The sequence below is a fragment of the Sus scrofa genome, chromosome 5, assembly GCF_054392235.1.
Source record: "Sus scrofa isolate SSC_HxYL_T2T_F1_AM1 chromosome 5, Sscrofa_HxYL_maternal_Yorkshire_Landrace_v2.0, whole genome shotgun sequence".
NCBI classification, from domain to species: Eukaryota; Metazoa; Chordata; class Mammalia; order Artiodactyla; family Suidae; genus Sus; species Sus scrofa.
The window spans coordinates 68,586,231-68,609,702 of record NC_139387.1 but is presented as its reverse complement, the minus strand read 5'-3'; the positions used below and the strand labels follow the sequence as shown (position 1 = coordinate 68,609,702).

At 36.8% G+C, this 23,472-nt stretch overlaps 1 protein-coding gene across 2 annotated transcripts; it reads right to left on the bottom strand.

Moving 5' to 3' along the window:
• Nucleotides 1–9,369: 9,369 nt before the first annotated feature.
• Nucleotides 9,370–20,728, bottom strand: OLR1 (oxidized low density lipoprotein receptor 1). Of its 2 annotated transcripts, none has more exons than XM_085024728.1 (6): nucleotides 20,529–20,728; nucleotides 18,772–18,873; nucleotides 16,483–16,728; nucleotides 11,831–11,970; nucleotides 11,406–11,521; nucleotides 9,370–11,141 (listed from the first exon to the last, which is right to left on the bottom strand). In XM_085024728.1, exons 1-6 carry the CDS (start codon nucleotides 20,611–20,613, stop codon nucleotides 10,997–10,999), a joined length of 834 nt encoding a protein of 277 aa, XP_084880854.1. In that variant the 5' UTR covers nucleotides 20,614–20,728; the 3' UTR covers nucleotides 9,370–10,996.
• Between the last annotated feature and the right edge of the window lie 2,744 nt (nucleotides 20,729–23,472).

Below are 23,472 nucleotides of genomic sequence, written 5' to 3'. Positions count from 1 at the left end.
TTACTGTACAGCAGAAATTGACAAAACATTGTAAATCAATCATAATAAAAAATCTTAAATATATAAGGCATCCTGTTTCATTTCCAATATATACAGCACATGCTTAATAAGATAGAAATAATACTTAGGGAAAAGTTATTTATTTAAATTTTTTAATGTTTGGGGTTTATGGTAAGTAAGTAAAAGACTCACACCAGTCAGATGGGCCATCATTAAAAAGTCTACAAATAGGAGTTCCTGTTGTGGCTCAGCAGTTTACAAACCTGACTGGCATCTGTGAGGAAGCAGGTTTGATCCCTGGTCTAGTTCGGTGGGTCAAGGATCCACGTTGCTGTGAGCTGTGGTGTAGGTCGCAGACGCGGCTTGGATCTCATGTTGCTGTGGCCCTGGCATCGGCTGGAGGCTACAGCTCCGATTGGACCCCTAGCCTTCTAACCTCCATATGCCATGGGTGCAGCCCTAAAAAGACAGAAAGACAAAAAAAAAAAAAAAAAAAAAAAAAAAAAAAAGTCTACAAATAACAAATGCTGTTTGTTAGGAGAGGGTGTAGAGAAAAGGGAACTCTCCTACACTGCCGGTGGGAGTGTAAGTTAATGCAACCACTAGGAAAAACAGTATGGAGTTTCCTCAGAAAATTAAAAATAGAATTAACCATGTGATCAAGCAATCACACCCCTGGGCATAAACCCAGACAAACAATGATTCAAAGGGATACATGCACTCCAGTGTTCATCGCAGCACTATTCATAGTAGCCAAGACTTGGGAACAATCTGAATGTCCATCAACAGATGAATGTATTAAAAAGATCTGGTACATATACACAATGGAATACAAATCAGCCATTAAAAAAATGAAATAATCCCATTTTCAGCAAGATGGATGGAACTACTGATTTTCATAATAAGTGTATTAAGTCAGAAAGAGAAAGGCAAATGCCATGTGATATCACTTCTATGTAGAATCTAGAATATGGTACAAATGAACCTATCTACCAAACAGAAACAGACCCATAGACAAAGAGAACAAACTTATGGATGTCAAAGCAGGGGAAGGGGAAGTAAAAGAATGGACTGGGAGTTTGAGATTAGTAGATGCAAACTATTATATTTAGAATGGATAGATAACAAGAGCCTACTTTATAGCATAGGGAACTGTATCCAATTTCCTGGGATAAACCATAATGGAAAGAAATATATATATATATTTTTTCAAACTAAGCCACTTAGCTATACAACAGAAATTAGCACAGTATTGTATATCAAGTATACTTTAAAATATAACCTGGACAGGTTAAAAAAAAAAAAAAAAAAGACATAGTGCTGTATAAGCATAACCCAGAAAAGAGCTTAGCAGACACAGATGATGTGATGTTTTATGAATATATTTGGGTAGATTCCAGCTGTCACTTGTATAGGATGTTTTACTAAACCTAAATTATTTATATTACTATTGGATTGTTTATTCTCTAAGAGTAGAATTATAAATTATCTGTCAACTGTGCTCTTAATGCAGTAAAAGAATTAGGGAAAAGTGAGGCATGTGACTGTTTGCTGGAGTATAACATGGACCATTAAGTTTAAATGGGTCCTACCAAGGGCCAATTCAATAATTTTCAAAGCCACTGAGATTTTCTTAGAGTCCAGGTACAAGCCAAGTGCCTCATAGTCCTACTTAAAAGTCTGAGGTTCCCAACTGTGCAAATGCTTAGGACCACTTACTTCCCTCTCATTTTAAAAATTTACTCCCGGGAAAAGAGTGGTCCATTAATTTCCTGGCTTATGGCATCTTTCACCTTGCACATCACCTGGATGAAGATGACTGATGGAGAATCAGAGGTTGAGAGGATCTGGGAAGTAAATGTAGGTGGAAAGAAAGTACATTTGTAGACATGAAGGTTTAAAGATCAGATGTTTAAAATTTGCTCATTTTACTTGCTGAGGTTTAAACACTTGAACAGTAGATTCAGGAAAGTATACTTATTCTTCTCATGTTTTCCAATCAGAAGAGTCTAAGTCAGTGAAATACTCTGAGGTAACTCAATATTTGGAGAAATATTCACATATATACCATCAATTCCCACACTGACCCAAATGTCCTCCAAGCCCTAATAAACTCAGACTGTCTTTACAGAGAAACTAAAGAAATGCTGAAAAATGTTTTTTATAGTTCAGGAAACAAATGTCAAGTCAGGGTACATTCCACAGCACATTATTTCAGCAATAACAAGAACAATAAAAAAGATTTCTAAGCAATGTTTACAAACACATTTGAACTAAGTTAAGAAGGCTTTTAAGTGATTTGGGCAATCTGCTGTAAGGATTAGGAACCTACTATCAACACCAGAAACACTTGTAGGACCCTATAAAGGCAGGAAAAAAATGAACCAATAGTGTAAATAGTTACCATTTCTTGAAATTTAGTAAAACCTAGGGATTATGTGAATTATTATATAATTATTATCCCATTAAATCGTCAAGTAACTTTGAGCTGCTAGATACGACATGAAGGTCTATGAGGTACTAGTGTTATTTCTATCTTTCAGTTAAGGAAATAAAGATAATAGATGTTAGGTAAATTTCCTTAGGTTAACAGAGGTGGTAACTCAGTCCAAATTCAGAGTGCATTCCTCTAATGACAAATAAACATGGCATAAACAGGAATTTATTTATATCAAGGGTCAGCAAACTTTTTCAGTAAAGGATGAGAGAATAAGATTTCAGACTGTGGATCACTGATAGTCTCTGTTGCATGTTTGTTTTAACAACACCTCAAAAATGTAAAACAGGAATTCCTGCTATTGTGCAGTGGGTTAAGAATCTGATTGCAGTGGCTTGGGTCACTGCAGAGGCACAGGTTCCATTCCCTGCCAGTGCAGTGGATTAAAGGATCTGGCATTGCCACAGCTTCAATTCAGGTCACAGCTGTGACTTGGATGCGATCCCTGGCCAAGGAACTTCCATATGCTGTGGGTTCTACTGTAAAAAAAAATATTAACAAAAAATAAAATATAAAAATCACAGGAGTTCCTGTTGTGGTACAGCAGAAACAATCTGACTAGTATCCATGAGGACATGACTTCGATCCCTGGCCTCACTCAGTGGGTTAAGTTCATCCTGCATTGCCATGAGCTGTGGTATAGGTCACAGATGCTGCTTGGTTCCCATGTTGCTGTGGCTGTGTTGTAGGCTGACAGCTGCATCTCCCATGCAATCCTTAGCCTGGGAACTTCCATATGCTGTGGGTGCCGTCCTAAAAAGCAAAATAAATAAGTAAAATTTTAAAAAATAAAAATAAGTCTAAATCTTAGCTTTCAGGACATACATAAATAGGTGGCAAGCCATGGCTGTAAGTTGTAGCCGTAATTTAAATAATAACAAATAAAAGAATATTTATGTGCTTGGGAGCCAGAAGCAGGATAAACTGAAATACAACCCCAAGATAGATCATATTAGGGCAATCGCCTCCAAATCGAAGCTTGGGGAAGACAAGTTGCCAATGTCTGGATGAAATGGAAACAGAAATAGTGCAAGTGACTAATTGATGACTCATAGGCACTGTCAGCTTGGCAAAAGAAGATAACCCTGTCATCAGCTTTGAAATTTCTCTGCCAGACACAGAGGCAAGAAATGCACCTTCCAGTCTTGACAGGAATTTTTTTCCAGGGACCTTTTCAGTTCAGCATGTTTTGTTCAGAGATATCAGTAGCTCCGACAGAGAGAGAAGCAAAATCCTTCTCTTGGACATTTGCTTAAAACCAAGATGGAGTAAAAAGAACTAGATTTACCTTCTAACCTGATACAAACAAGTAAACAAAAACAAGAAAAAAAAAAGGCATGAATCATTAACTTTCAAAACACTGGATGTCAGACAACAAAGGACAATGCCCCATGACAGATGGAAAGTAAACAACATAAGCGCCACGGTTGCCCCAGCTTATCCTGTTTGTACAGAGCTTACAGGCCAAGTGCAGCAAAGGAGAAGTGAAGGGATTACTGGAAAACCCCTGAATTGAGAAAGACAATGTTAGCCAGAGTTCAGCAGAGAGAACAAGAGAAAGGCAAGCTGCGAAGAGAGAAAAACCCAGAGACCTACAGAGGAGCTTCTGCAGATCAGAGCATGAGTGTGAGGGAATTACCCAAGCGACTGAAGAAAACAACATTCAAAATAAATAAAGGGAAATAAACCCAAGTTCGCACAAGGCAGGAAACAGTGTCTTTTCCCAACAGCAAGATTAGTGAAGATCATAGTTCCATAGTTCATGGGGTGTTGGGTAGAATATTCAGAAAATATTTGCTTCATAATGGAGACTAATTAGCTCCAGACAAAATTTTTTGGTACTGCCTGATAATCATAAAAGCAATACCCAGGGGCATCACACAGCTTCTATATAACTTAAATCACTCTCATAATAAAATTCAGGAATATTTATAAGAACAAAAATATCTGGCATTGACCTAATATAATACATTAAGTCAATTATACAGAAGATCCTTGAATGACACAGGTTTGAAATGCATGGATCCACACATACATGGATTTTTTTTTCACTAAATCCATACTACAGTATTATACAATTTGCATTTGGAACCAAGTTTACAGAGGGCTGACTGAAAATTTATACCAGGATTTTTGGCTGCATGAAGGGCTGGTGTCCCTAACCCCCACACCATTCAAGGGGCCAGTAGATACATATTACTGAATTTAGAATGGTTCAGCAATGATGTCTTACTCTGTAGCACAGGGAACTCTATCCAATCTCCTGGGATAGACAATGCTGGAAAAAAATAGTTTAAAAAGAATATATACATATGTGTGTATGTGTGTATGTAACTGAATCACTTTGCAGTATAGCAGAAATTAGGACATTGTAAATCAATCGTACTTTAAGTAAAACATTTTAAAAAGATACTAACACTTGGAAAAGAAGAATCAACTGTACCCCATGACAAAATAAAATTATAAAAAACAACTCAGTTATTAGAAATAGAAGGCACCGCTATTAAAACAGTTAATATGTTCATTAAATGTTCATATATTTAAAAACCCACATAAAGACATGTAAGGCTTAAGATGTTTATTTTTAACTTCTAAAGATGAGAACTACAATGTGTAAGACAAAAAAAATACACTGTATGATACTAATGATAGATACTCAGAAGAGATTCATGCTTTTGATGATTGAATGATAGAAACTACCAAAAATGAAACACTGAGAAAAAATAGTTTTTAAAGAGAAAGGAAGGAACAAGGGAAGGTAGGGAAGCAGAGAAGGAAGAAAGCAGGAAAGAAAGAAGCATTAGGGCACTGTAGGATAATTTCTGGTAGCCGATTATGTATATAACCAGAGTCCCTGAGCAGTGTGTGTGTGTGTGTGTGTGTGTAGGGGTAAGAGTGTTGTTCTGGGGTGGAGAGGGTAGAAAAAAATTTTAAAGACATCAAAGCTTAGTAGCTTAAAAATTTCCAAACTTGGAGTTCCCATCATGGCTCAGCTGTAATGAATCCAACTAGAATCCATGAGGATTCGGTTTCAATCCCTGGCCCTGCTCAATGGGTTAAGGATCCAGCATTGCCCTGAGCTATGGTGTAGGTTGGAGATGCAGCTTGGATCCCATGTTGCTATGGCTCTGGCATAGGCTGGCAGCTGTAGCTCCAATGAGAACCCTAGTCTGGGAACTTCCATATGCTGCAGGTGAGGGCCTAAAAAGCCAAAAAAAAAAAAAAGAAAAAAGAAAGAAAAGCAAAAGCAGAAAGGTTTCCTCACAAGCTGAACTTTACTATAGGAAATGATAAAGGAAGTCCTTTAAGAAGCATAAAAAAAATATCAAATAATGGTAATGTGGATCTAAAAAATGGATGAAGAGCGCCAGGACTGGTAACTACATGGGTAAATATGTAAGATATTCTCCCTTATTATTTAAATATCTTTAAAAGATGATTTACTATTTTAAAAAAATGACAACTCTGCATTTTGGTGTTTATGACAAATATAAAAATAAAACATATGGCAACAGGGAAGTCTGGGAGAAAATACATGGAAGTATACTGTTCTAAGACTCCATCCCTAGACATGAAATTGTATAGTATCACTTCAAGGTAGACGGCAATAAGTTGCAATGTATATATAAATCCTGAAACAACTGCTAAAATAACAAGACAAAGAGCAATAGCTAATAAGCCAGCAGGAGGTAAAATGTTATAGTAAGTAATATATAATTAATACAAAAGAAGGCAAGAAAAGAGAAAAAGGCAACAGTAAGGAGTTCAAACAGGTTGAAAGGAAATACAAAAATGACAGACTTTAATTATATCAAAATATCATTAAATGTAAATAGTTTAAACACAAAAACAAAAAACAAATTGTCAAAGGATACAAAATAGCAAGACAACTACCTGTCACTGATATCTCTGAAAAACATTTTGAGCTGAAAGGGTCCTTAGAAAAAAAAATTCTTGTCAAGACTGGAAGGTGCATTTCTTGCCTCTGTCTGGTAGAGAAATTTCAAAGCTGATGACAGGGCTATCTTCTTTTGCCAAGCTGACAGTGCCTATGAGTCATTTTTTGGGTCGCTGCAGAGGCGCAGTTTTCATCTCCTGCCAATGCAGTGTGTTAAAGCATCTGGCATTGCCACAACTTCAGCGCAGGTCACAGCTGAGGCTCAGATTCAGTCCCTGGCCAGGGAACTTCCATATGCTGTGGCTGTTACCAGTACAAAATGATACTGAAAAGAAAAGAAAATGAAAAAATCAGTCTTAGCTTTTAGGACATATACAAATAGGTGGCAGGCTGTGGCTTGTGTTTGTAGCCCTCACTTAAATAATAAAAAGGATAAGAATATTTATGTGCTTGGAAGCCAGAGGCAGGATAAACTGAAATACATCCCCAAGATAGATCAGATTAGGGCAATTGCTCCCAAATCTAAGCTTGAGAAAGACAAAAGACAAGTTGCCAATGTCTGGAGAATTGGAAACAGATAGTAAAAGTGACTGAGCAATGACAAAAAAACTGGTTAAATGGAAGAGGATAGAAAAAGATATACCGTGTTAAATTAATCAGAGAAAAATAAGAGTGCCTTATTAATTTCACTGAAATAAATTTCAGACTGAACATTATTCACAGAGATGAAGTTCATTTCATAATGACATAAAGGTTAATTCATCGAGGGACTAACAATACATAGTATTTTGCCTCCACTATCAAAACTTTAAAGTCTATAGAGCAAAAACTGATAGAACTTCAAGAGAAACAGACAAAACCATAATTATAGTCAAAAGTTTAGGTACTTCTCTTTCAATAATTGACAAGGTAATAGATCCTCCCCCCCAAAAAAATCAGCAATGATAAGTAGAGTTGAATTTAGTTATCAACCACTTTCATCTGATGTATATTTTTAGAGCATCTCACCCAACAACAGCAGAATATACATTCTTTCTTATGTTCACAAGAAAAATTTACCAACAGGTCTCAATTAATTTAAAAAGTTCAAGTCATAGAAAGCATGTTTTCTGCCCACAAAAGAATTAAATTGGAAACCTATAGCCTAATGATCTCTGGAAAATCCCGAAACATTTGGTAACTAAATAAAACACTTCTAAATAACCAAAGGACAAAAGAAGAAATTAAAAGAGAAATTAGAAAGTATTTTGAACTGAGTGAATATGAAAAAATATACATATATTATTGTTGCATACCACTAAAGCAGTGCTTAAGGGGAACTATATAACACTATATGGCTTCACTTGAAAAAAACTCACATCAATTCCCCCAGCATCTATCTAAAGAAACTAGAAAAAGAAAAGTAAATTAGCTCCCCTCTTCAAGTACATACACATATGCAAGATCAAAATATTTGTATTTTAAAATATTTCTCATGTTTAAATAACATTACTTTTTTGAAACTTTAACCTTGATTGATCTTTAGCCTGAGAACTTAAAAGTACCACAAAAATTTACTAATCTGTAGATAGTATGAACCTGAGACTTAGGATGTATTTCTTTAAGTTTGTATTGGTTTCCTTAAATGTAATCTTCAAATAATTTTTATGTAATGTTATCCATCTTTCTTTTTTGTCAGTATGTACACGGAGTATATGGAATGATAGGTCAGTGGCAACCTGCTGTATTGCACAGAGAATTCTATACAATACTCTGTGATAATCTATGGGGGAAAAGAATCTGAAAGACAATGGATGTTTGTACATGTATAACTGAGTCACTTTGTTGTACAGCAGAAATTATCACAACCTTGTAAATCAACTATATTTGAATAAAACTTTAAAAAACTAAAAAAAACCATATTTTCAAAAAAATTTTTAAAAAGAGAAAAGCAAATTCAAACTTAAGTAGAAGAAATAAATAATACCAATTGGAGAAGAGATTATTAAAATATAAAATAAAAAGTAATAGACTTTACTTTTTATAAACAAGTAAATTCAATGAAACAAAAAACATCTTCAAAGAGAAAAATGAAATTTTTCTTCTAAACCTCTAGCCAAGCTGATTTTTCTTAAAAAAGAAGAAGAGACAAATTAACAATGCCAGGAAGGGGAGAAGTAGCATCATTAGAGATTCTAGAGATATTAAAATGATAATAAGAAATAGAAAGAAAAATCTTGGGCCAAAAAATTAAACAACTTAGATGAAATGGACAAATTCCTTGAAAGATGACAGACGTCAAAGCTCACTCAAGAATAAATCATTTAGGGGAGTTCCCTGTGGTCTAGTGGTTAGGACTTGGCACTTTCACCATTCCGCCCTGGGTTCAATCTCTGGTCTGGGAACTGAGATCCCACTTCAAGCCCTGCAAGCTGTGGGCCCCCCAAAAGAAGAAATAACTTGACTAGCACTGCACCTATTAAAGAAACTGACTCTTTAACAGCAGTTTAAACTGTTACAACAATGAAAACCTCCATGGCAAGATGACTTCGATGGCAGACTGTTTCAAGCATTTAATGAATAAACAGTATAATTCTACACAAAATCTTCCAGAAAAGGAGTACCTCTCTGAAACCTAAACCAGACAAAGCTATTACAGGAAAAGAACTTTCATCTATGAAAAAGATACATGTAACACCCTACTTAATGGTGTAACACTGAATGACTTTTTCCCAAGATCAAGAACAAAATAAGGATATGCCCTCTCACCATTTTTATTCAACATAGTACTGGAGTATATAAAATATACTACATAGCCTATAAAATCAGACAAGGAAAGGAAATAAAAATCATCCAGAAAGGAACAAATATCCTTAGTTGCAGATGACATGATTACGTATGTAGAAAACCCAATGAAATACACACACACACACACACACACACACAAACACAAACTTACTGGAAGAAATGATTGAGTTTATCAAACTTCAGGATATAAGATTAATATAAAAAAACTTTTATTATAATTCTGTATATTAGCCAAGGACTTTGGAAATAAAAATTACAAATGTTTACATTTGCCTACAATAGCATAAAATATAAAAAACATGGTGATAATCTAACAAAATATGTGAAACATCTACACAGAGAAAATGACAAAACATTACTAATGAAAATAAGAGATACCTAAGTAAATGGAGAATATGCATCATTCATGAGTTGAACAAAACAATATTTTTAAGAATTCAATTTTTTTCCCAATTTATCTATAGATTCAATGCAATCACATTTAAAATTTCAAAAGGCTTTTTAGAAACTGACAAGCCAATACAAAAATTAAGATGGAAATAGAAAGACATAGATGAGCCAAAACAACTCTGAAAAAGAATAATGTTGAAGACCGATCACTATATGATTTCAAGATGCATTATAAAACCACAAAATTCAAACGATCTTGCAGCACTATTTGTAAGAGCCAAGACATGGAAGCAACCTAAATGTCCATCAAATCAGGAATGGATAAAGAAGATGTCATACATATTTACAATGGAATATCACTCAACCATGAAAGAGAATGAAATAATGCCATTTGTAGCAACATGGATTGACCTAGAAATTATCATACTAGGTGAAGTAAATCAGAGAAAGACAAATATCATATATCACTTATACATGGAATCTTTTAAAAAGATGCAAATGAATTTATTACAAAATAGAAACAGACTCACAAATTTTGAAAACAAACATATGATTACCAAAGAGGACAGGCTGGGGGAAGGGGGGACTGGGGGTTTGGGACTGTCATATGCACCCTATTGTATATGGAAAGAATGGTGAAAAGGGACCTGATGTATAGCATAGGAAACTACCTATTCTGTGATAACCTACAAGGAAAAGAATCTGAAAAAAGAATGGATATATGGGTACTTGTATAACTGAATCACTTTGTTGTACAGAAGAAATTCTCACAACATTGTAAATCAACTATATTTCAATAAAACTTTTAAAATTGGGAAAAAAATAACATGGTGGTGCTGTAACAAAGAATATAGAATAGATCAAGGAAACAGAAGAGAGAGTTCAGAAACAGACCCAGGCATGTATCAATAATTGTTGACAAAAGTGCAAAGACAGCCATAGTGAAAAAAATAATGCACTGTTCAACAAATATTGTGAAAACAATTGAGTAGCCAAGTGGGGGAATAAAAACACTTCGGTACATCCAAACACGGCTTACGGATTAACCCAAAATAAATTATACGTTTCTATGTAAAATCAGAAACTATAAAATGCCTAGGAGAAACCAAAGGAGAAAAAATTTTACGACCTTGCATTAAGCAACAAGTTCTTAGAAATAATAGAAACAGGAAAGGGACTTCACTGATGGCAGGCAGGGGGGCTTGGGACACGCTAGGGAACACAGAGAGAAAGGGATAGAATTAAAACTATTGATAACCAAGCTGTAAGGTAACTGAGGCCCAGTCTCTGCTAAGGAGTTCTGCACTCATAGAGCAACAGGCAGTTGTCAGGGCTTTCATGGTTTGCACTTAAGTGACCAAGTATAGCTTAAATTCCAGAAAAGAATCCAAAGATCTTCTCCTTTTCTTCCAAAGCTTTCAAATTCACTGTGCTCTCAAGAGATTCGCCCTCTTCTGACATATACTGAATGCATTTAAAATGCAGTTTTCAGCAAAAACAATTCCCCTGTGTATATACGCACAGGTGCCTGAAGGATACATTTGGGAAGCAGCTCCCAGGAGTCTAAACCTGCAGGGGGAGAGAAAAGAAAAATAGATATATCACTACCTTGGGTCAGGCACTTGGCCTTGTCTTAAAGCTTCAAATCAGTAATAAATGTAAGAAGGAAAACTCAAGAGAAGGTCTGAATGAGTCAAGGGGCAAGCCTCTGCATGAGAGGGCTGAGGAGAGAGATTCAGAAATTTCCCAGGGTTCTTTCCAGCAAGAAGAGGACACTCTGCGGAATGCGGCAGTAACTTCACCAGCAGATTAGGAAAAGAATAGGAAACTTACAAGTGGGGCATCAAAGGAGTACCGTCCTCCCAGAGCCATGAGTTGTTGGGTTTCCTCAGAGATAACCCCATCCAGAATGGGAAACTGGAATGGGCGATGGTTTGCTGGATGAATTCCTGTAGGGAGGAACATTTCTGAATTGATCAAAGAGTTGATGTGAACATCTTAGATTAGATTCATGAAGCCACAGAACCAAAGGGATCTTTGCCATCTTCTGGATGGTTTTATAGACATGCCTGCTGGAGCCTAGAGACCCACCATACCCTGTCCATCCAAGGACATGCATGTAATCAGTGGCCAGGCCAGACTAAAAAACAGGTACCTACTCTGCATCTCGAACAAATGCTCTTCCACCGAGGACCTAGATCTGACTTATTTCCCTATAAGCCAATATTTCAGCCCAACACACATGCATAAAAACTCACCAGATCGTCTGTGCTATTAATCTTCAGCAGTTGGGCATCCAAAGACAAGCAGTTCTCCCGGCTTTTTTCCCAACTAAATGGGCCAGAGGAAAATTTGTAACAGTTTTCTTCATGCCAGAGCCAGTCTTGGGGACAAGGACCTAGGAAGTGTTACATACCTAATCAGTCAGTTATGCCTGAGTAAAAGTACTTCTACAATCCTTAAATCAGTGCACCCCTCAGGACTCTCATAGACATACCATCTCTTCCTAATTAGAATTATATGCAAACTCTGCAAATGATTAAGTAACCTAGAATCTTTATGGCTCCGTTTTGTTTTGTTTTTGTTTTTGTTTTTTTTTTGAGAAAGAGAAATGAAGCATTCTGATTTTAGAAAACTAAATTAAAAAGTGAGGCTGTTAAAAAGCAAGGCTTGAGCTGGGATATAATTTTAGAATCTGATCTATTTTTTAAAATTATGTTTAGAATTATGGAAGTGAGAAAGTTGGGGTATGAATATTTAATGGCTATACTGCTTCCAAAAATATACACATATATTTGAAAACTTCAGGTCTTTGAATAATGGATTTAAACCTAAATGCTGGAGTTCCCATCGTGGTACAGTGGTTAATGAATCTGACTAGGAACTATGAGGTTTCGGGTTCAATCCTTGGCCTTGCTTGGTGGGTTAAGGATCCAGCATTGCCCTGAGCTGTGGTGTAGGTCGCAGACATGGCTCGGATCTGACGTTGCTGTGGCTGTGGCGTAGGCCAGAGGCTACAGCTCCGTTTGGACCCCTAGCCTGGGAACCTCCATATGCCACGGGTGCAGCCCTAGAAAAGACAAAAAGACAAAACAAAACAAAAAATTAAGAATTAAAAAATAAACTAAGATGCTCCTGTGCCTCCTAATTCTGGACATGCAGCCCTTTGTGGCTTATTTATTTATTTGTTTGTTTGTTTATTTTTGCTTTTTAGGGCCTTACCTGCATATGGAGTGCCCAAGCCAGGAATCAAATCAGAGCCACAGCTGCCGGCCTATGCCACAGCCATAGCAATGCAGAATCTGAGCAGTGTCTGTGATCTATACCCCAGCTCATGGCAACACCAGATCTTTAACCCACTGAGTGGGGCCAGGGATCAAACCCACATCCTCATGGATACTAGTTGGGTTTGTAACCCACTGAGCCACAACAGGAGTTCCCTAGGTGGCTGTTGAGTACTTAAATTGTGGCTGGTTCACATTAAGAAATGCTGTAAGGATAAAACAATACACACCAGTTTTGAAAAACTTAGTACGAAAAAAAAGATTCTAAAAATGCCATTAATAATATTTATACTGATTTAAGTTGAAATACTCTTTCAATTATATTGGGTTAAATAAAATATGTCACTAAAATTAATTGCATCTGTTTCTTTTTCATTGTTTAACGTGGTTACTAGAAAATTTAATGCTGCATATGTGGTACATACTGTATTTCTTTTGGACAGAGCTATTCTAAGGAGAACAATAAATGGATGCAAAGTATGCATCTCAATTTCAATAAGATTTCACAACGCAGGGGGAAGTTTTCAGAAGAAAAATCCTAGGGAGTACAAAAAACTCAACTCAGGGCTTAGGCAAAAGCGCAAAATATGGCAACGTCTACGTATTTACAGTTACAGTAAACAACCCCTAAATCTTCCTCTTCCTCCCCCTCCTTTTCCTCCTCCTCTTTCTTCTCCCCTCCATCATCATTAGTCTCTTCTGTGTGCTACTAATGCTTGGAATCTCTCTAATGGGGAACAAAGCCCTTTGTTTTACAAAAATTAAAATCCTTGAGAAAGGCAACATTTTAATTTCACGTTTCATTCTGGCATAAAGCCATTAGATAATTTTACAAGAATAGGCTTTATCAGAGAGGACGAGGTAAAAGGACACGCAACAATGAAAGAAGAAAGTAAACCAGAAAGGGCATTCAAAAGGCCAGGTTGAAAGCAATGAACACAAGGTTTTTACTTCTTAATCTGCCTGGTCCTGTCATAGGAGGGCAAAGGAAAGAGTATATGGTTTTACTGAACTAAAAGTCCATGTAGGTTTTCCAAGCCACGAAAAGTAAAACAGACAAATCTTAAAATATGATATTCAAACTATCTATATTTTCTTTAATCGTTATTTTTTTAATTCAACAAACACAAATACTGTTATATGCTAAAAATGATTGGCAGTAATATTTATGTATTAGCTCATTTAATCCTCATAACAGTATGGATGACATAGTTTCCATTCATTATCTTCATTTGAAAGATGCAGAAAATGGGAATTTCAATATGAGGAGTCTAACTCTAGCGTCTGTTTAATTACTACCTCACACTACCTCTCAAACTCCTGAGTTAGAATTGACTGAGGAAATATTTCTTGGTGCCCCTGAAGACATTTTGATATAGGATTTAGGGGTAAATCTGGAATTTTTAACAAGATACTTGGGTGATAATTTTGTACCATAGAGGTTGAGAACAACCACTAATTCTGGGGCTACAATTTAAAGTCTGATACTAGGAAGATTCTGCATCTTTCTAGCTGTATGACCTCAAGCAGACCACGTATGGTAATTTCCCAGCATCTCTCCCCCTTCGCATCTATCCCAAGGACCACATTCTTATTAGTTGGAAAGATAAAACTTGTCTCAAACTTGAGAAAACTGGCATATTTTTCCATACAGTATTTTATTATTAATGTTTTCGAGAATCTTCTAAAGCTGCTTGATAAAACACGGTACTTTACCTGGCATCTCTACTAACTGGCTTTTTATCTGACACTGTCAAGGAATGGAACATGTTACTTGGTATATCTGCCAGCAAAAGACATACCACTTATTATTTTTGATTAGTTGTCCACACTTGGCATCTCTGGGAAATGGTTCTGAGCATTTCCCAACTGATAAAAACAAGACTATTTTGCAGCTCCACCTGTGAAATAAATCAGCTTTGGTATGTGGCTATGTCTATTTTATAACTATCCCTGTCTTAGATATATTAGCTTCCTTCCTTTAAGCCTTCTTTGAGATGGTGTAATCATTTATTTCCTCAACAGTTCTTTCCTTAAAGAGATTCAGTATGTGCTTCACACTTGCTAAAAATCAGTTTGCTTAAAAATTTCTGCTAATTTTGGAAATTCCAATAGACCTGTACAGGGAGTTCCACTGTTGTGGTGCAGTGGAAACGAATCCGACCAGTATTCATGAGGATGTGGGTTCAATCCCTGGCCTCGGTCAGTGGGTCAGCGATCCAGCATTGCTGTGAGCCGTGGTGCAGGTCACAGACATGGCTCAGATCTGGCGTTGTTGTGGCTGTGGCATAGGGCAGCAGCTGTAGTTTGTATTCGACCCCTAGCCTGGGAACTTCCATATGCCATACCTGTGGCCCTAAAAAGAAAAAAAAAAGTAAATAATAAAAAATAAATAAATAGAGATGTACATACTGAAGGGATTTATAAAACAGCAAACCTTTATACAAAACTATGTATTATTTTACTTATCTGGGTTATAATTTTTTTCAGCTATAAAATAAATGGATAGGTATCTATAGGTGATTATTATGCAATCTTTATTCAATGAAATTACATGATTGAGATTAAGTAAACTGTACAAGAAGCTGGAGAAATCTGTTTATTTGTGGTAGCTAATTTCTAATGCCAAAAATAGGGTACTCATGCCTACACCTCCAGGAAAGCAATGCACCTCTGAAAGTGACGTTCTAACTCTCCCCTGACTAAAATTCAATACCTGATTTAATTGCACACCATAGAAAGACTAAATAATACGGATCACTTCTGTAATATTATCAGCATTCACATTATCATCTCCTTGTTATAGAAGCTACTATTTCCACCTGCCTCCTGGATTCAGAGTTCACTGAGTCAGCTGAGATCAACTCAGTTATTGTCATGTACACTGGTTTCCTGGGCCACTCATATTTTTGTCTAATTTGAAGAATCTACCTAACACTTACAAGCCGTCCTACCTCTCCTGATTCAATTTAAATTGATGCAGTGTAGTTTAAGAAATAGTGCCATAAAACAAAACTAATGAAGAGTAAGGGTCTCCCTGGACAAAGGAGCCCCCTTAGGAAAAGAAATCAACAATTGAGATACACTGGAATGGAAAGAGATATGAATCTGTGCCAAGGGTAAGGGTAGGAGGGTTCTTCTAGAAAAATCTCAAAATTAGAGTTTTGATTAGAAAGAGGAGGCTCTTATGAGGAAGGAAAACTTAAATACAACAAAAGTATGGTTATATGGAATGGTTAGCCAACAGGCACCTGCTTAATATTCTGTGATAATCTACATGGGAAAAGAATCTGAAAAAAGAAAGGATGTGTGCATATGTATAAATGAGTGACTCTGTTGTGCAGCAGAAATTATCACAGTATTGTAAATCAACTATACTTCAATAAAACTTAAAAAAAATTTTTTTTAAAGTGTGGTTAATTGAACCAGATTATCTCAAGAATTTAGCATAGAATAGGGTGAGGATGACAAAGAAAGAGGACTTCTGGTGTAGAAGATGATAGCTTAATAATGATGCAAATACCAATATGCCAATTTTTTACGTAAAAACATTTCCTAAAAAGGTGAAGAAATACAGAGAAGCTTCCATTGTCTCTTTTCACCCCTTGCCCCCCGCCCCCTCTTACCTGAAAAGTTTGCCGCTTTCTCCAGAGCTTTTTGAAGATTCAAGTTCTGCTGTTGAAGCTCCATCAGTTTCTTGGATTTTTCATCCAATTTGTGGGCAAGTGTTTCTATCATTTCTTTGAGTTCCCTTTGTGACTCCTGGGAAGATTTTTCCGCCTGGCGCTGGGCTAAAGCCTGTCCCTCCAGGATGTCTTCCTGGTGAGTAAGTTTCACTTTCTGTTGCTTCAGGAGATCAGACACCTGGGACACTAAATCATAATTGAATCATGACTCCATTTGCAAACCCCAAGAAAATCTTTCACTAGATTTTGAAGAAATCAAAGAACAGAATCAAATCATCTGTTTTGATAACAGATAAACTGCAAAATGACCCAAATCTACTCAGAAATTATAGATTTGGAAGTTATTTTGCCGGTTTTTTTAAATGTCAGGAACTGTCAAAGATACTTGTGATTTTTAAAACAGGATTTTACTTGTTATTGAGAGTTACACACAAGTTAAAAGGAAGCACAAAATAAATTTTATATCAGCGGCATAAATAAAATACAGACAAAGATAGTCAGATACCTACCAGACTCAGTGACTATTAGTAGGAATTGTCATTAATGATTTACTCCATTTGTGTCAATTCCTCTGCTCTCTCTTACCCTCCTACATTTCCTGATTTTACTTATAAACTGTGACACTCACCACGTTTTTGAGAAATTCTCCCGCAGGATTATTTTAAGCTGATGTGTCACAAGAGTCTGAAAACATTTTTGTTGTTGTTGTTGTTTTAGCTTGTTAGTTGGGCGTTTTGGGTTTTTTTTTCTTTGTTTGTTTGTTTTTTGCAAGAACAGAGATGAAAGGAAGGTTGTGGACAAGCAGGAAAGATATATTAAAGGTGTAATGTGTCAGTTCTTTTTTTTTTTTTTTTTTTTTAGCTTGAGGGTTAAGTTTTATTTTGGGGGCAAAATTAGGACTTAAGCCCTGGAGAGAGCATCTCAGGTCGCCCTGAGAAAAGGCTCCTAGGAGGAGAGGGGGGACCTAGGATACATAGGAGTTTTTGCAACAAAGGGCAGGTAGCAGGAACAAAAGAGGTCTGGGCTCACAGAAATCATTCCTTGGATATGTAACTCTCAGCTCTGGGGGAGTGGAGAGGCAGTATCCTGAGTTTTCATAGCCCTTGAGGCTCACCTGCTCATCCCTGGTGGTGGCTGCATTTGCGGATGACTGTGACATCCTTTCATTTGACCACTTATCTACAGCCCAGACAGGAGGTATTTCAAATGGCTCTGAAATCCAATGTCTCAGTCCCATAAGCTTGATGGTTCATTACAAAGTAGACTCCTTGGCTTGAAAGCCAGATGTGACCCTGTTGTAAAGTGGTCAGAGCCTCACAGGAAGACATTTCCAATGACAACCACTGCGTCAAAAGCTTTACTCCCATCTTAGGGGACGCTTAATAGGTTGAAAATATTCATGAATTTTAAAAAAATAAGTGATTTTTGACCTTAATCAAGAAATAAATAGCTTTGCAAGTGCCTTAATAACTTGGACTCTTGAGAGCCGAAATAACTCAGATCTCCAAGCTGCATACACAGGCAGATTAGATGGATGATAGCACAATTGTCTTTCCTTCTTGGCCACTTTCATCTTTCTTTTCCTTTCTTTTCCTCACGACATCCCCTCTTTCTTAAATGGTCATTGCATAAGTTCGAAGATTGTTTTGTTTATGTGTTTCATTTATTAAGCCTGCATGTCTGGGTTCTTAACTTTATTTTTTATTTTTATTTTTTAATTTTACGGCCATACCCACCGTAATGGAAGTTCCTGGGTCAGGGATTGAACCCATGCCTCTGCAGCGACCCAAGCCGCTGCAGCCGGATCCTTAACCCACTACTCCACAGCAGGAACTCCAGTTCTTAACTTTAAATTGGCATTTAATCATCTCTATTAACACTCAATATGAACTAAATGAAGTTTCTTTCACTTTGGGGCCTCTTGGGTGATCTTGTGGATTCGTTCCTTCAAATGATTTTTTTCCTCATTATTTCAGGATTTAAATAGGCTCTATCCAGGAAGTTATGAAAACAAAACCAAACAGAAACCTACCATTCATAATCTTCCTCCCATGCCTCTATCTGTTTGAGGGGAGAGCACAATAGGACCATTCATCTTCCACTCACTCTAAAGACAGTTTGCCTAAAACGTATCCAAGTCAAGGCTGTTGACAGTTACGAAACCAGTTTAGGAACCATGTTTGTAAACCCTCATTTTTTTCTCCATCACTTTCCTGCTTCAGCACTTACACTGTATTATCAGCAGTATAACGGTCACCAGTAATCCCAGGCACAGTAACCCTAGAATCAGGGCAGCAGGGCGCCACCGCCGAGTGGAAAGACTCTGAGGACCTGGAGGGACAGAGGATCGATTCAGAAAGACAGAAACGATGCAGGCAAGGGATCAAACCATTCTTTGGATCCTGTCTGTACCTGGTGCTTTGCATCACTTACCTCCAGTTTTCTCAATGGCTCTACAAATAACGTATTATCCACCTTTACCGATGAGAAGCAGGGACAGTTAAATAATTCAAGTACTTTAGCCATGGACACACAACTGACAAAAGTTAGGACCTAGGAGTCAATAACAGATGTTTGACTCCAAATACCTGATTCTTAAGCTTATATTTGATCTGTTCTTCCCCACAATGCATTTTCAAGAAACTCTCAGTTCACCTTGGTTGGATCAACCTCCTCCACAGGGCAGAGAGCCTCATGTTTTTAACATAGACCACATGCACCACGTGCACACATGCACACAGAGTTGTAAGTAACATACTATAAACAAATGCCAGACAACAAACAAATAAGCCTTTAGTCAGTTAATCAACAGAGAAAGTCTAAAGAAGGTGCTGTTTGTACCATTCGATTTTTCACTAAAGTTACAACATGGAACTGAGGTTCTGACCAAAGGAAAATAGGAATGAAACCTTAAAATGTCACTTGATTCCTGTTAACACCACATCCTCCACTCACACCAGCTGCAGCACTCTTATTACAAGAAAAAAAGAAAAAAAAAACTCCCATTATTGTTAAACAAATACTCATGTAGCTCACAAGTACACAAATATCTTTTAAGTCGTCCACCACTTCAAAAGCACAGATATTACTGGTTCAGCAGGAAAACATTTTATATAATGAATTTGTACTCCTCACCTTGTAAGATAAACACTTTAGGCACTGATAATGTTATCTTTTATATCCAAATAAGGAAACTGAAAAATTCAGTGAGTGACTTGCCTAATATCATGCAGATGTTAAGATCCAAACAAAGGTCTTTAATCCACCTGTCAACAGCTGCATGACTGGGAACATCACATCACAGAATTTCCAGTGTGAATGTATAATGACCCAAATCAATCAGTGGTCAAATGTATTCACAGAGTTCTCCTGTTTCAAAAGCACTCCTATTAGCCTCTTCAGATGATACAAATAAAATAGACTTTTTGACAGGAAGAAATAGGGTTCATGCATGTGTGTGGCAAGTTGACAGAAAAGAAGTTGAAGAGAGCCGTGCACCTTGCAAATAATTGCCAAATCCTAGACTTAGAGGCAAGTATACGAGTAAGACTTTCCACCAACAGTTCCCTCTGGTCAATATCAGTTCCATGTTATGGGAGATTGCTTCTAGCTCTACCACTTATTAGGTGTGTCAAACTGGGTGCTTAGGTTAATCCCCTTCAGTGAGTCCTCTGTAAACAGTAGGTAATAGGGCTAATCTCAAGGTGTGAAGGTTTAGAGAAATAAGGCTTATAAATCATATCAGAGAACATAGCCTACAGCAAATGTTCAATAAAAGTTAGTTATCCTCATTCTCTTCATCATCATTATACCAAGTTAGTTTATTCATGGTCATCATCTTCCTTATTACCATCATATCTGACTTTCCTTTTAAGTAAATGTTCTAAACGTTCTAATATTTTCCCATACTCAGGTGTCTCAGCCGTCTAATCCTATGTTTAGTTTACACGTCTAAGCTAATTCTGTCCCTGTACACATTCACCTACCCCCAGTACCTTCAGCTTTATCTCCATTTGATTTCTCGTCAGGTTGATCCTTCATACTGTTGCTCTTGAGGTCATCAAGTGTCATTTCTGAATTTATTCCAAGAATGAGGGAGTGGAGCAGCCAAGGACTTCTACAGGCAGAAATGTCTGAGCTCCCACTGGAGCGTTTAAATAGCTGCTGCTATCTAATGGAATGACTCAATCATTGGTAGGAGGAAGGAGAGTATTTGCTTCATTTTGGGAAGTTGGCTGACGCAAATTCTTGAGTTATGTCTATTGCAGGAGGGGAAAATGGTGATTCTGATAGTGTTTCAGGATGTTTCACTAAGTAATTTATGAAAGGGAAAACTGTGTTTTCCATGAGCATTAGAGGAGAGAATTTGTATTTATTTTTCAGATAAGGAAACAAATTCAGAAGGGTAAGTCAGCAGTGAATTTGTGGAAGAGTGTGCATTTAGACCAGATTATTTGATTCCAATATCCTTTTTTCTTTTTCTTTCTTTCTTTCTTTCTTCCTTTCTTTCTTTCTTTCTTTCTTTCTTTCTTTCTTTCTTTCTTTCTTTCTTTCTTTCTTTCTTTCTTTTTTTCTTTTTTTCTTTTTTTCCTTTTTAGGGCTGCACCCTTGGCATATGGAAGTTCCCAGGCTAGGGGTCAAATTGGAGCTGTAGCAGCCAGCCACAGCCACAGCCATGGTGACACAGGATCCTAGCCGAGTCTGCTACCTACACCACAGTTCATGGCAAAATTGGATCCCCGACCCACTGAGCAAGGCAAGGGATCAAACCTGCATCCTCAGGGATACTAGTCAGATTCATTTCCGCTGTGCCACAGTGGAAACTCCCCATATTTTTTTTCATTTCACTGTACCAGACTATCTCTATTCTATATCTCTAATAAGTCTCATATTTTCCTTTTTAATTTTGACTTTTTTCCTCAGAAACAGGCTTAGGAATTTGGGGGTTAATTACATATGGCTCTTATCTCTAGTCATAATAACCTGGGTAATTTTAGAATTTAATCAGGAGTGCTCTTTCATACAGTGGAGATATAACACAGAGCAGAAAAGAACTTTGGAGCCAGAGGGAGCTAGTTTAATCTTTCCTTTGCCGGCCTATTGTTCTATAAATCTTGGCAAATGTCTTTGTCTTTGAATTGGATCATGAAATGTCCACTTGATAATGTTGCTGATGTCGCTACAAGGATTCAAATGGGGTATTGGGCAAAACGCTAAGCTTTGTACTTTAAACATCATTGCAACTCAATAAATGATAGTTATTAATGTTAGGGGTAATATTCAGCACAGTTGAATTGCCATTGAAGAATATATTTTTATATGATTGACTTGAATCATGAAGACTCTTCAATGGAATCCCAATAAAGATACACCTTATATTCACTGATAGAATTCTCACCTATTTTGACCTCACAACCTTCTAATCAGAAAAATAATGTCTCATTGCAATCTCATTTGCAATTGCAAAAAAAAAAATCCTTATCTATTAGAGGTAACTCTGAGGTATTTCAAAATGATATGATATCTGATATTTACTTTAAACTACACCAGGAAAATAAATAAAAAGAAGAGAATACATTTAAAAAAGATTAGAGAAAATACATAAACAAATAAAATATCTAGAAAACTATTTGGAAAAATCATAAATATTGACAGTCTAATTAGGATTCCATACTCTCCTCTTCCCTGAGTTTTCTGTATTCCCTTTTTCTTCATAGAATATCTTTTTTTTGTATATTTTATTTTTATTTTTATTTTTTTTACTTAAATGAATTTATCACATCTATAGTTGTATAATCATAACAATCTGATTTCACAGGATTTCCATCCCACAGCCCAGGCACATCCCCCCACCCCCCAAACTGTCTCCTCTAGAGATCATAAGTTCTTCAATGTCTGTGAGTCAGCATCTGTTCTGCAACGAAGTTCAGTCTGTCCTTTTTTCAGATTCCACATGTCAGTGAAAGCATTTGATGTTGGTGTCTCATTGTATGGCTGACTTCACTTAGCACGATAGTTTCTAGGTTGCAAAAAATGCTGCATGTTGCAAAAAATGCTGGTATTTCATTCTTTTTAATGGCTGAGTAATATTCCATTGTGTGTATGTACCACATCTTCTGGATCCACTCCTCTGTTGATGGACATTTAGGTTGTTTCCATGTCTTGGCTATTGTAAATAGTGTTGCAGTGAACATTGGAGTACATATGTCTTTGCGAGTTGTGGTTTTCTCTGGATAGATGCCCAGGAGTGGGATTGCTGGATCAAATGGTAGTTCTATTTTTAGTTTTCTGAGGAATCTCCATACTGCTTTCCACAGTGGTTGCACCAATTTACAATCCCACCAACAGTGTACTAGTGTTCCTTTTCCTCCACACCCTCTCCAGCACTTATTATTTGTAGACTTTTGGATGATGGCCATTCTGGCTGGTGTAAGGTGGTACCTCAGAGTGGTTTTGATTTGCATTTCTCTAATAATGAGTGACGCTGAACATCTTTTCATGTGTTTTTTTGGCCATCTGTATGTCTTCTTTGGAGAATTGTCTGTTTAGATCTTCTGCCCATTTTTGGACGGGGTTGTTTGTTTTTTTGGTATGGAGCTGCAGAAGTTGTTTATAAATTTTGGAGATTAATCCCTTGTCAGTTGATTCATTTGCAAAGATTTTCTCCCATTCTGTGGGTTGTCTTTTTGTGTTGTTTAGGGTTTCCTTTGCTGTGAAGAAACTTTGAAGTTTGATCAGGTCCCATTTGTTTATTTTTCTTTTTATTGTCAATACTCTGATAGGTGGATCTGAGAAGATGTTGCTGTTGTTTATGTCAGAGAGTGTTTGGCCTATGTTATCCTCTAAGAGTTTGATAGTGTCTGGTCTTATATCTAGGTCTTTAATCCATTTGGAGTTTATTTTTGTGTATGATGTTAGGGAGTGTTCTAA